Below are 14,929 nucleotides of genomic sequence, written 5' to 3' on the forward strand. Positions count from 1 at the left end.
ATCAGATGTTTCTCAGATTGGATTGGCTGCACGACAGCTCAGAATCATCTCTGTAGCTGCATTAGTTTTTCTGCTAAGCAACAAGCCCTGATTGGTTATAACTTTTACTTTCCCTATTGTCCAGGCAAGTTCCAGTCTACAACATTGGAAAACACAACTGAAACTAGTGTCTTCAGCACCAATTCAAGAAATATCACACCAGTGATAATTGCTGTGCCTAATTATTTGCGCCTTGAAGGACTAGTCCAATATGAAAGTCAGTGCAGAAGACCATTTAGAAAGATGCATTTAAATATAGCAATCAGGTGGGAGGTAACGAGCTGCCACATAATGGTCTGATTATGTCCATGTGTGAGCGCAAATTCCCTTAAATGACTAGCAAGATGTTGCTAGTCATTTAAGGCTGTGCTTTATCAGCAGCTCACACCCTCTAACAAATAGAACTACTACTATGATAATCAGTTTAAAGGCCAACTTACGCTGCTCTTGAGCATAATCCTTGTATGATGAATATTATATAATAAAGGAATGCTCGTGTTAAAACAGAATTTTGTTCATTTGTACTCCCAAGCTATTTAAAGCATTTTTAAGTTTATATTCTCTATATGTTTGCTAAATAATCTGTAATATCTGTAGTATATATGTGAAAAGTTTCATGGGTTTACTTATTGTCTATATGTAGGGAAAAAAAAACATTTTAATGCTGATGTACCCACCTGCAGGTATTTTAAGTCCGGTATTCCAGGAGGAACTCTCTTTAGCTTGTTGTTTTCTAAATGAATTTCTCTTATTTTTGGTATATTAGCAAGACTTCCATTTTCAACCTCTTTAATTTTGTTGTGTCCTAAACCCAACCTATAAAGGGTAAAATCAGGTTGTTGAAATTGATTTTGATGTCTATTAAACATATTAGAGTAAGACATTCGTCTATATTGTGGGGTCACTCGGAAATGATGTTCAAAATGTAAACTTAAATACTGTTCTTTTATTCTGACACTCGTGAAGGAATAACACATATAAGATACCAATATAATAGATCTGACAACAAAGGCCAAAATAAATGTAGAGATACGGTCCGGGAATTTATTCAAAAACCAATAAGTATTGGTGTTGTGAACAGTGTAGAGACGAATATAACAAAAGGTGATATCACTCAGTAGTCAATGTAATGCTTGTTTCGCTTGTTTCACCAATTGCACTAAGCACATGTTAGAAACTAATAAGCAAGAAGTAGAATAATTAAGCAAACTGTACGGGAAAAGGAAAGAGTGCATTGTCATTGAAAATAAAGTAGCCTGTAAGAGCTTATTGAAATACTAGTTATTAGATAGTGGTTCAGCTTTCCTATGCAGGACTAGGGTTAAAAGATTGTTTGGAAATAAATCCACTGTTTGTCTGGCTCTCTTTAACCAAAGTTGTCCCTGACTATCAGTGATTGTGCTATGTGTCCAGCTCACAAAACAAATACTTAAAATGCTTCCTTTACTCACAGATATTTTGTTCAGGATTTGTTCTGTCAGGCCATGATTACTTGATTACCTAAAGTTGAGGGAAGTCCATGCTAAAACAGCACCTTAATATCCGGGGCCGACAGTTGAGGGAAGTGACTTTGGCAAAATACTGGAGCAGCCTGATGGGGCAGCTGTCCTTTCCAACACACAACTACTCCCTCTAGACATTTCCTGGCCTATGTGACAGCTGATTCTAACAACAACAGCTGACTCTATGCAGGGGATGGACGGGAGAAGCCTACAGTAGGCATTGCTGAGAAACAGTCATATACCAGCACAGGCGCTATGTCAGCGAGATAAGAGGGTTGCTCCCGAAAGCTGCCTCAGACAACATTATAAGCATGATTATCCTTATAGTAGACAAAGGAAGGGAGCTGGATAAATAATATACTTATAGGCATACTTAGTCACAAAATACAAGCTTGACTTTCAGAATCAAAATTTTGAGACTTGTATGTTTTATAGACTATTTAATAAATTTAGTCAGATGCCTAAACTTGTATAGCTCCAGTGTTGTCACCACTACAACAACCTTAATGAACTGCAGAGAAACCTGTTTAAGGACCTGACAACGTACATTTAAACTTAAGAGTGGTTATGGATCTTTGATACGCTGAATACAAGTACTTTGTTCATTTTGGATAATGTGGAGCTTGCTATAAAGATCACTGGAGTGGGGAAAACATACTGCCAGTGTCTGCTTCTGAGCTAATGTACCGGAGGGACATCTAAGTGTTCCATATCTACACTACACACCCATGTTGTACTAGGGATTATCCAGGCTCCTAAGGATTGGCACTTTCTTTCAGGACAGTGTGTTCCATATTACGTTTCAATAATTTATCCACAAAGAAATGATATGTATACTCCCAATGTATAATGTTTCTTTTGCCGCTATGTTTTTATCAATATTTTATACTGAATAAAAATGTACAATGTTTAATGCTTGCATTGGTTTCTGTGATATAGTTATAACCTTTTATATAGGTTTTATCTTAGCATGGTGCTATTTTTTTCTTGGTTTTTTTTCTCTGTCACCACTATGTCATTGGGAATTTCTAATACCCTTAGGGGCAAATTAAATTCAGAAAATATCCAGCGCAAGATGCCTCCGAAACGGTTGCGAGACACCTCGCGCAGATATTTTCTGCCAGCAGTAACGCTGATTTCTGCTTACGCACCATAGAGGTACATGCAAAAATCTGTGTTACTTTTTACCATAGTAACGGTAATTATGCAAATTTAATCTGCCCCTTAGCCTTTTATGTTGTTTATAAGCTTTGAAATTATATAAGGGTCAGACCTGGAACATGTGAAATACTGTACATCATGCACCTCACCTTTGGATAGGTTTGTCCTTTGAGTAAAATAGGAAACACGAGCGTTTCACTTGTCACCTAACATAACATTTGATGTTACCTCTGCAGTTCTTTGTAACGTAAAAAGTCTTCAAGCTCTACAGATGAAATTTTGTTGTGATCGAGATGGAGCTCATAGATTGATGAAGGTAGACCTGTTTAGAAATTGACAGCATTGTTAGTATTCATTAGAATGCTATGCAAGAAATGTATGTCTAGTATAAAGATATGAGGTATGCCCTTTATGGCCTTGCTCACTTAATGTAACAGCATTGTTTTTATTTATTTATTTTTATAGCTGCTAAGTAGCATATATACCTCTATAAACAAAGCTTTTCAATACTTTAAACATAAACGGTCTCTTGCTTGTCTGAATGAAAGAGGGATTTTTATATATCCTACATATATATATGTTTCTATGTTAAAGTAATTTAATTTTTTATTAGGAAACTATATTTTTCAGTGAGTTTATTTCTGCCATTGTCCATGATTTGTAGGTTATGTGCCTACGCGTGGGTTGATGGTTGGTGGAGGAGCAAATGTTTGCTTCTTATGATGGGCAGAGATTCTCCCACATAGGCAATTTAACATTCCTTTCAAAATAATGCCTATGATTTTATGAATGCAAAAATAATGTGGTGTTTTACCAGACAAGAGTTTCTAGTGACCTTCAAGGGGTATATTTTGAGGCTTTTATGATTAAGTAGGAGTCCACAAAGCCTTTTTACCCAGCTTTTTAGAACAGCACAGTAGATGTCGCCCATAGCTTTAACCATTGTAAATAAAACCTTAAACTCTAATGGAAAATGAAAATAATGACATTCTGATAGTCCACTGGCAACCTAATTAATATCACATCACAGTAGCTGCTCCCTCAGAAATGAACCAAATCTAATAAGCAGACTCTGGTGCCAAATCTAATTCTAATATGCAGACCTTTATTAGGTGCCCAGTCTAATAGGAATACCCTTGTTTGGTGCCCAGTCTAATATGTAGACCCTTATATGGCAGACCTGTATCTGATGCTAGAGCAAGGTAATCATATAGTTTAGAAACATCATTTATTACACCACTACAGACTTAGAAGGAATTTACTATGCACAAATCCACGTTGGTGTGCCTAGATTTCTGTGCATTGGTTTGAGAAGCAAGATTTTTTCCCCATTTTCGGAGGAGCAGGAGTTTACATCAGCCGATGGGACAAGTTGAGAAGAATGAAATTGCCTCTTGTTAAATACACAGTAAACGCACAGTTTTGCCAAATTTTGCTGAGTAGTGAAAAATTAAACTTCATGTTGCAGAGTAAGATAAAAAGGTGGACAAGGTGCATTTATAGGGGTGTTCATTGCTTTGCAGAAGGGCACACAGCCACTATCATGCCACAGAAATACTTTTAATAGGACACATTTTGCATCTTCTAATTGCACTTTGGCAGAGGTGCTCTTTTAGGCACACTTTGTCAAATGTAATAAAACACACAAGTGTTACATGTAATAAAGATAGTCCTGATGGCCTCTCACTATTATTATTTAGTTTAAGGAAACAGGTAGTTTTAGTTGGTAGAAGAGTGCACTCTGATGTGAAGTTTATACTGTTGCACAATGTACAAACCAGAGCACCCTTCTAGTTTTTGGGTTGGAATCTCCTAAGTGCACTGAAAGAACCATCAAGGCACAACAGTGCAAAACCTAACCTATTTACAGTGAACATGCAGTGTGATTTTAAATGTGGTTCAGTGATTAAAATAAACCATTTCATGCTCTCTGTTATCACCACCTGTACCGAGTCTAATATGTAGACCTTTATCTGGTGCCCAGTCTCATATGCAGACCCCATGTCTGGTGCCACATAACAGCTCCTACCGTTCCGTCTGAGTGTCCGCTTCTTGTCCTGTACTGGACTTCGGTAGCCAGTGGGAGTGCATTGTAGGACAGGAATGCGAACAACTAGCTAGAATTGGCCTTTAGCTTCCGGGTGACCGTGTGGGAGCACCATGCCATGAGAGGATAGATCGCAAGTGGCATCATGAAGATAGGTAAAAAGTGGCAAATGTAGTTTCTTACATGCAATGTAGGAGCATTTGTATCTGACACCTTGTCGTATCCCTCATGGTGCCCACTGGGGAAGCTACTCATTTCACCTCTAATAGATGCATCCCTACTCTTTCAATCTATATCATCCTTATTTTAGAACGACTAAATAGATTTTCATGGATGTAGCCTTTTATTAACCACTGAATTGTCTGTTTAGCTTCTAATGTCACATCTGTACAGTATATTTATGCTAGTTTAGTACTGTGTAGTGTCTGTGGCTGTGTCTAATATGTTCAGTATTATATATTGTGCCCTGATGTCTGTCAGTTGTGTGCATGCTTGTATGTGTATTCTTGAAACAATACTGGTAATAATCATGCACCTATGTAATTGTCCAAGAATATGTAGTTTGCAATCTCCATGTTGCATGTTATTTTTTAATTTCACAGATTGCTGCCAACACATTCAGGATGAGGCACATTTTACCAACCTTTTGGGATAGATGTCAGTTTGGCTTCTGCAATCCTAACATGGAAGACTGTCAGTCCTTCAAACGCTCCTGGTTCTATTCCTTCATTTTCAAGCGGATTTGCACTCATTTCTGACAAATAGAGTCTATTATTAGCAATGTAGTCAGGAGGATAGTTGTAGGAAATGTACTTACAGTGATAGTTGCAAAGTGAATGGATTGCTGATTGGTGGCTTCACAAAGAGCTTATCAGTGATCACAGTAAATATAACTGCATACTTTCCAATCTGACCTCCTTTGCAAAGTGAGATAATACTCTGTTTCTGATTTTTCACACTAATGTTCCAGTTGCAGTAACCTGGATTGAACTTATTATTTATTTATTTTTTTTACAAATCACTTAACTCCAGATAATTAACTCAGCTTAGGTGATTACACTTGAAATACAGAAGCATTACCTCACTGTGAAAAGCAGTCCGGTTGGCTGACATGTTACTGATGCTATGTTCTCACCAGGAGTTTTGTCCTAACAGGTAAGCCTTTGAATTAATCTCGCACAAAAAGCCGAATCAGCAATATGATGTGTCATTACTAATAGATCCAGCTGACATGGATACTTATAGTTCTGAAAATTAGATAAATACATTTTTGTCTGTTTAATGGGAACAAAAGAAAAATATTTCTAGTTCATTATGTTTTCTATGTATTTTTTTTTTTTTAAAAAAAAAAACCATCATGTAATAATATCTTCAAAACCATAAAATAGATTGTGGGGGTGTAAACCACCTCAATTCTGGAATTGGTTAAGGATGTTTATTCATTTTATTACCCAAACAGTAAAGGGTGATCCACATTGCAAATGTTTCCATTCATTTGCTAGCAGTGTATACAAATAGGAAGTTCACAGGGTAGGAGCAACAGCAATATTACCTGAAACAGGACAGGCCTAGTAGCATAGATCAGAGCAACTCTGGAGCATTGCTCAGGAGGGCCTGTCAGATCTGAGAATGCTGTACCCAGGTAAGTAAAGCCGTATTATCTTTTACAGAGTGAACTCCGTTCAGAATTAATTTATACAATTTGGATGGAGTTTTTGTTTAAGACTAAAAGGCATCAGTAGACTACATCAAGTGATTCTTTAATACACTGTGATACTGCCTTGCCACAATCCTGTCATGTGGCTGTCTCTGGTAAGGGCTGCTCTGCATATTATAAAGCGGCATTCTGGGTCATCAGATGTGACACTTCTTTTTTAATATGTTAATAAGCTGCACTGCGTGAACTTAGATGGAAAAGGCCACAATATATGTCATTATTTTGTACATAAGGTGATCATTGAAACGTGTGTTAATGCAGTAATTAACTATTTTTGAATTGGCACATGCATTACTATTGTATAATACTTAGAAAAGATTCCATGTTAAAAATCTTTTAAAGGTTAGAGCAGCTTCACTCAGGAATCTTTTCCCCTGTTATACATGTCTGTAACTGTTCTGAGGAATGGCAGAACATTTTATATTGTTTTATTGCAAATTAACCAAGGATGATGTATCACCTTCAAGAACAATGACACACTTTAAGCTTGCCATAAAATTTTAGATATTCCTGCAAAGTCTTGCCATTCCGTGACATGCTTCCCATTTAATACCATCCCCTGGAGACACACCTACCTAAAACGTGTAAAGACTCCATGCCTTTGAAAGAATCCTTTTGTACTTTCTTAACTTTGTTGTCATGGATTCTCAGCTCTGCCAAGGATTTGGGAAGGTTGGATGGTATCTCAGTGAGCTGGTTATGTGAAAAGTAGAGTCTTCGTAACTTGTTTGTTGACTGGAAGGCTTTCGGGTGGACCTTGTACAACTTATTGTTGTTCAGAAACAAAGCCTAGATATACAAACAGTTCATATTATAAACCAGTTTGTCTTATAACAAAAGTGCCACAGTTTCAGTAAATGAAAATGTTAAGGCTTATTTAATGATAATGAGACTATAGCTGACAACAGTTGTCCAAAATTGTCATGTTTTTGGGTCTCAAATTTTGATTATCTTGAATTTGAATGATCTGTTCAGTAAATCCCATCAACCAGTGGCAGCAACTGTCTGGATAATCGGAAACATTGTGCAGCTGTACTCCAGTCACTTGGCCTCCTGAATTGATTGTATCTGTGACAATTTAGTTTTCATGTACATGACCAAATTTTGTCATTGGTCATTCAGTGGCCGTGACCAGCTGATCGCAACTTGTATGACCAACTTAATTAAATCTGACAGCTAACTAGTCCCTGTTTGTTTGTATCAATAAAAAAGCCTTTATTCCACATGAAATCATTGAAAAATATATGACTTACTGAAAGAGATGAAAGACCTTGTAGATCCTTTTCCTTGATCTCTTTTATTTTGTTGTTCTGGAGATCTAATAGTTTTGTGTCATGAGGAATTTTATCTGGTATGGAGGTCAGACCTGTTGATTGTATGCAATACATTTTACTCTTGAAGCTGAACAGAGAATACAATAGACATGCAGATACAGAGCTCAAGATGTAAAATATATGTTAACAAATATCACCAGTAGATTAAGTTTTTGGTGTTAAAATGTAGTATAGCATTTTATCTCTAAACTGGCACTTCTTGAAGGTTATGAGAGTCAAGGACAACAATTAATCACTTCTATTCAGTAAACTAGGTTCCCGTCTAGGGCTAGAGGGCAATAAGGGGCCCAGATCATCCAAACCCGGTTTTATGTTTTGGTTTCTTTGATAAATGGTCGGGGGAAGAGTTTCCAAACCAGTATGTCGCCTAAGGCCCAATTGGGTCTTAATCCGACTCTACTGTGAGTGGAGAAAGAAAGCAGTGACGGTTATTCCTGGTGTCTTAATTTAATTGCCGATTAGATAAAATCCAGCATTCTGCTTTAACTGTATGTGTTTGTTTTTAAACACAATTGTAAATGCGAACAAAGCGAAGTGTTTATAATAGGGATCAATGGTCCCTGTGACTTCTCTGTTTCTCCTCTACTTTATATACATCTCTCCCTTAGTAAATGAACATGTCAATGAACACTGACCTATACCTACAATTGACAACCCTCCTCTTACTCCCTAATAATGATAATTATCTCATGGTTACACTGCTCAGTGGGTACCACTGTGACTGTGCTGCTCAGGGATCTATATCTCGACTTCACAGTAGCATAGAAACCATATGATAGGTTTACAGACCTGCATTTCAGAAGGCTCCCATGGCTTCCCTCATTTGCTTTTGTTACACGTATAACACATTATGGAGGAGTTACATGTTATATTGGCTAAACGCAGCAAGACAATATAGTGGAATTTATCACATATGGCACATTACGTTTAAGTAAGGACACTCTGATCTGTCATCATGTTAGGCAGGTGGCTGTGAAACATCTTACTGTTCAGAGGTGAAAGGACCATCAGAGTTCCCTTTTACCCTGACAAGAATTAAGTTTTGGCGCCTTAGAATGCCAACTCGTGCACAGCATTCTGGAATTTCACATGCTTACTGCACACAGCAGGGGATCTCAAGTTGTCACTGAGCTATTCTCCTCTGAACACAGTGCTTAAAAGAGATGGCAAAGAGGACCATGACATATAAAGGTCGCCGTTGTATTTTTTGTCAGTGCTACGAACAATGTGCTGAATTTCTCTTTGCAGCCCTCTGGTGCCGACAATTTTTTATTCAGTACCGGCAACAACAGTAAGGACCTTCCATATGCACAAGAGTAATATCATTTGACCAGTGGGCAATAATGTGGAAGTTGATGGCAGGTATACCACGAAAGGAGAACACTGGTTTTCTCTTTCTTCTGCACAGTATCCCTGCCCCAAAGAGAGCACTGGTGCCAGGGATACTGTGTGGAGGAGGAAAAGCTAGAGCTGGGCTACATGTTGAGTGGGGGACATTGGAGCTTGGCTACTATAGGGAACATTAGCTGGGTACATTATGGAAATATTTTGGGATGTATAATTTACAGTGCTCCCTCTATACAACCATTGCTTACCACAACGTATTTTCTTGGCACAAACATACAATAAAATTATTCCATTAGATGTTACTGCCCTCTCCCTTGCTAAACAATCCTTCTTCAAGTCGGTCATCTATTCACAGTCCTCCAATCCTCACCGCCATTTTACTACTTTCAACACACTCCTTTGTCCCCTGTTTCCTCCCCTCCCTTCCGTGCTTACTGCCATTCCACCCCTCTCTCCCTCCAACCTCCACCTCTTGTGCTCCTTCTGCGCAACTACAGGTGAAGAAGCCCATTCTCTTATTTTATCCTCCACCCTCAACCTGCCCCCTGGATTCCATCCCATCACCTCCTTCACTTCCTCTTCCTTTCTGCCTTCTCCCAACTTGCTCAGCTCTTCAATCTATCCTACTCCATTGGAATCTTCTCATTCTTTAAACATGCTGTTTTCTCACCCATTCTTAAAAACCCTAAATTTGACCCCACCTCACTCTCTAACTATCACCCCATTTCTCTTCCCCCTTTTGCTTACAAAATACTTGAGTGGATTGTCTACAACTGTCTCAGCAGCTACCTTTCTGACAACTCCCTCCTTGATTCTCTCCAATATGGCTTACGCCCCTCCACAGAAACTGCCTTGACCAAAGTAACCAGTGATCTTCTCTTGGCCAAATTCAGGGGCCACTTCTCCCTGCTTATCCTCCTGGAATTCTCTGCAGCCTTTGAGCACCCTCTCTTACTCCACACCCTTCACACCATTGGCCCTTTTGACACTTTCATTTCATGGTTCACCTCCTACAACACCAACATATCCTTTCTCTGTTTCTACCTCCGGTTCCTCTTACCCCCCCCCCTCCCCCTCATTCATTCTTCCCATAGAAGTCCCACAGAGTACTGTCCTTGGCATTCTGATTTTTTGCTTTGTTCTTTGTAGGCCTTCTCCCTGGGTGAGCTTCAGCCTCCAGTTACCACCTCTTATGCCAACAGCATTCAACTCTACCTCTCATATCCTGATCTCTCCCCTTCCCTCATCTCTTGGATGTCCAGTTACCTCTCTGCCATCTCCTCCTGAATGTACTTATGCTTTCTCAGAGTTAGAATGATGAAAACTGAACTCATTGTCTTCCCTCAATCTAGAGTCTCCTCCACTTCTGACCTCTCTATCACTGTTCACAAAACCACCATCTACTCTGTTCCCCAACTTCGCAGCCTGGGTGTCATTTTTGACTCCTCCTTCTCCTTTGTCCCTCACATTCATTCTCTTGCCCAGTGCTAACACTTTCAGCTCCGCAACATTGCCTGTATCAGACCCTTCCTTTCCCAGGATGCCACCAAAACTCTTATCCACTCACTGATTATTTCTCGTCTTGACTACTGCAACTTTCTCTTTACTGGCCTTCCATGCTACTATCTTGCTACTCTTCGATCTGCACTTAATGTTGCAGCTAGACTTATGTTCTTCTTTTGCCATTCCAAGTCTGCCTCCCCTCTCTGCCATACCTTACACTGGCTTCCCTTAAAGCATAAATTTTAAACTCCTCACCCTCATGTACAAGGCCGTCCCCAACTCTACTGCTCCCTACATCTCCAACCTCATCTCCATACATACTCCCTCCTTCCCTGTCCATTCAGACAGCGACCATCGCCTTTCCTCTCCCTTCTCCATCTCTCCCACTCTTGCTTGTTTCCTAAGACCCTCTTACATTGGCTTGCCCTCATGTATCAACTGTTTTTTGCCACCTTCCCTTTAGATTGTAAGCTCTAGTGAGCAGGGCCCTCTCCCCTCCTGTTTTAATACTTCTAGCTGTTGCTCACAAGCTACACTTTGCACCTTCTCCTTGGGCTTTCTAAACCCATTGACTCCACTGCTTGATTATCTTTTCACCTCTTTCCTTAGCTCTAAACCTGTTAGTTTTGCCCACACTAATATGTACAGGTATCAGCCTGCTCTGAATATACCCTTAGTAGTAGTAGCTGTGTTGAGAGTTGTAGTGTTATTTGTTTACTGTGTTGTTCTGTTATACCATGTACTGTCTTGTTGTTTGCCCTCTGTATGGTGCTGCAGACCTCATGTGGCACCCTATAAATAATGGTTAATAATAGTAATGTCACCCTCTTTATAACACCACTCACTATAGCACACGTATTGGCCTGTGTTTAAGCTGCCATTATCAAAAGAGTATATTGCACACTACAAATTTTTATTTCCAAAATCCCTGACTCCTAACTTTTGGTCTTGGCGCTTAGCTTATGAAGGAATCTGTACAGACTTGTATATAATAGATTTGTAAATATTTCATTACTGACTGATACAATAGTACTACCAAGGCTAAGACATGATTTGCTCCCAAATTATTGCTTGATAAAGCCAGTGAAGTATTCTACATTATTAATTGACAACATTCTACATTTTTTGTTTAACCCTTGACCTCATTCAGTTCTTTTTTTTTTTGTGTGGTCTCACCAAGGTCAGAGCACTGGACCACTCTTAAATAGCACTGACATCCAAATGGACATGATGGGAATATGTCAAATGGAGGTTGAGTGGGTCGAATTGGTGCATTCTTTTTAAATGGGAATAGCGAGTTGTTGTTGTCATCATCATCGTCGTCATCTTCCATGTCTTTTAGCATGAGGTCAGTAAGTGCCATGTATTTTGGAGGTAATACAAACGGCTTAGCAGAGCACAGAGCCAAGAAGTAGAAAAGCACGTATTCCTTCATGTTGTCGTTTCAAAAAATTAAATCCTGTAATACAAAACCAAAGACCCGTTAGATGCTTTGTAGTTATTACTCTTTCTATAAGTGTTGCTAAATTTGGCTGTATCTCTTTACTATGCTCCTCTTCTACAAGGACGTTTCTATCACAACTCCTATACTAAACTATCACTTCCACAATAACATAAACACACAGCTTCCTTTCCAATTAGAGCACTCTCGGTGTGGACTTGTTCACTCGGTGTTTGCATGGGTTTCCTTTGGGTGCTCCAGTTTCCTCCACAGTCCAAAAAAACATACAGGTAGTTTACAGTTAGAGTGTGTGCACCTGTGTCGTAGAGAATTTAGGCTGGGACATGAACTGATGTGAATGATTAAAACATTCTGTGTAACACACTGCATAATATGTTGGTGCTACATAAATAAAGGTTAATGATCGTAACACTCCATTGTGTGGCTATCATTTATACTCAAAGCTGATTGAACTTGCCCAGCTGTACATCTGCAGAAGTAATATACATCTGTTGATACACAAACTGCAAGCTATTTGTGTTATTATGGGAACAATGTAAAAACCACCCAAAACTGAACATTTAGTTTTGGGTGGAACAATGTCAAGTATAGCCCAGCCCAAATATGTTACCAGGGGTTCAGTAATCGGCATATTTGGCGGGTCTCCCATAGTCTTCCACTTATCTGCCACTACTTCTCTCAGTCTTGCATAGTGGACAACATGCTGCCTGTCTGACAAAAGACCAGATCATCAGGAAAGAGGAGAGTATGGCAGACATTGCAGGTCTCTCCTAAGGACCAGGAGTTTTTATAATTGATAACATGTTTTCTAATGACAACATTCTGCCACTGGAAGTCTGCAAGAGTAAGAGGGGCAGTGGTGGACGTATGGAAGACTTCAGGCGATCTATCTCATATCCAGAACAGATAACTGAAATTTTTCTGTTGTGTATACTTACTCTTGAAATACTACATACTGCATGACTGCACTTTGGAAAGACTGTAACCTCAAATATTTTCTTTTATACATTGTTCCTTGGACAGGGGAACCTATATGGTAGACATAGTTTAATGTTATCCCTCTGTGCATATCTGGGGATTGTGCTTGTTCTGTCATATTTTCAGCTCTTTTTGGATCTGATTATGCCCAATAATGTCATATTTATCCCTTGCTAGCAGACTGTGCCTCCACTGCAATTTTATTGCTTTAAAGTGATCACATACGATTTACTCACTGTGAGAAGATAAAGGATCAGCTGTACTCTATGGTGAGCTTATTGAGTTATCAGCACCTTCATAGATAAAAGTTGATGGACATTTCATACTTTCATACCTAAATATTTACATTGGATTACAAAAATATAGGGTTAGTGTCCCTTTAAATGAGTTTTATAACTTTTCATCTAATTGAGGAGCTTTTCCATTCATTGCTTATCTATAATTGCTAAAACATTGGTTTTAGAGGATACGGTGGTCTTAAAATCAATAATAGATGTGCGTCCTGGGTGTTATTATTCACAATACTACTTTGTGAATTATGATCTCTCTATGAAGTTTACTATTAGGTTATAGGTCATAGTTCTAGCAAAGGTGGTGATATAAGAGCTTGATTAAATGATGGAGAAGAAGAAACAAATGTAGTGCATTTAAATGTGTTTATTTTCAGTGTGCATTTCTATATACTACACTGAAATTATTGTGCTGAATGTATTTGGTGGGATAATTAGTGCAATCGATAACCTTAGTTTGCAACTTCCAATATTATTAGTGATTCCTGATAAGAACCACTGATAATTTTCTACTGTAAAAATAAGTATGCTCTGCAGCTGGGCAATACATAGTGAATGTACCCGCATCCCTTTAGTGGACCCATGTCTTTTCCCCAGCAGGCTGTTGTTTCTTAATTGGCTTTATGCTCCATTTAAACTTGTTTATGATATACCACCCGCTCTGAATATGACTTGGACGGTGTTATCCAGTCAATGTGACATTTGTATCTAACCTGGTATGTTATGTAATTTTAGCTTTTTGTCTTATATCAGCACTAAGAGTTGGGGGTATATCTTTTTAATGGCAGGGGAGCATATATATTATTCCACTTTGTAACAATGCTACAGTGAAAAAAGAGGGGAGAAGTTTGACACCATCTTAACATAAGTTATCAAAGATGTCAGGATTTCTAATTTGAAACCAATATACTTTTATTTCTTTTTATTTTTTATAAATGTATGATGGTCGATAGATGTAGCCTATTCTAATCTTTTGTATGCTTCCTCACAACAAATGAGATTGAACAGGGTACTTTTGCCATTGCATTGAAAATATAAACATTTTGATTTATTAAGTTTAGTTGCAATTTGATATCATTTATTAATGAAATAAAAAAATTGCAAACAAACTGCACAGAAGTAAAATTGTTATTGTGTTATTTTTATGTAGGTACCTAGAAACTACCTTTTGAGGGCGTGACGAGTTCTCTATATGTGAATATTTCTTCTACGTATTTTTTTTCGTTAGAGGAAGTAACAAGTATACAATGAACAGATGGTCAGAAATTGTTTTTCTGATTCGTGACCTTTTTTCTTTTAAAGTAATATAATCTATTTATTATTATTATTATTAATTTTTATTTATAGGGCGCCACAAAGTATCCGTAGCACCGTACAAGGACAAACAATGGGACAGTACAAGGTGAAACAGCACAGTACAAGTAACAGTAAGCACTATAACTCTGGGGGCTCAGGCACAGCATGAAAGAGAGGGAGGGAGGGGAAAAGTGAGTATAGGCAGGTAACTATGGCCCAAGAGGGTGGGCACGGATGACAGGTTGAGAGTCAC

General features: G+C 38.5%; 2 protein-coding genes across 6 annotated transcripts in view; one reads left to right on the forward strand and one right to left on the reverse strand.

The window, feature by feature from the left end:
- The window catches only part of CENPP (centromere protein P), a 249,054-nt gene that overhangs the window by 112,127 nt on the left and 121,998 nt on the right, over positions 1 to 14,929 (forward strand). The gene's annotated exons all lie outside the window — the stretch shown is intronic.
- The window catches only part of ASPN (asporin), a 47,324-nt gene that overhangs the window by 2,655 nt on the left and 29,740 nt on the right, over positions 1 to 14,929 (reverse strand). For all 3 annotated transcript variants that reach the window (XM_075183023.1, XM_075183024.1, XM_075183022.1), the window contains exons 2-7: positions 11,827 to 12,109; positions 7,720 to 7,832; positions 7,042 to 7,255; positions 5,393 to 5,503; positions 2,931 to 3,024; positions 717 to 855 (exon numbers count right to left, since the gene is read on the reverse strand). In XM_075183023.1, the coding sequence (XP_075039124.1) occupies positions 717 to 855; positions 2,931 to 3,024; positions 5,393 to 5,503; positions 7,042 to 7,255; positions 7,720 to 7,832; positions 11,827 to 12,085 (930 nt within the window). In that variant the 5' untranslated portion in view covers positions 12,086 to 12,109. The remainder of the gene's footprint in view (positions 1 to 716; positions 856 to 2,930; positions 3,025 to 5,392; positions 5,504 to 7,041; positions 7,256 to 7,719; positions 7,833 to 11,826; positions 12,110 to 14,929) is intronic.

The sequence above is a fragment of the Mixophyes fleayi genome, chromosome 8 (assembly GCF_038048845.1).
Source record: "Mixophyes fleayi isolate aMixFle1 chromosome 8, aMixFle1.hap1, whole genome shotgun sequence".
NCBI classification, from domain to species: domain Eukaryota; kingdom Metazoa; phylum Chordata; class Amphibia; order Anura; family Limnodynastidae; genus Mixophyes; species Mixophyes fleayi.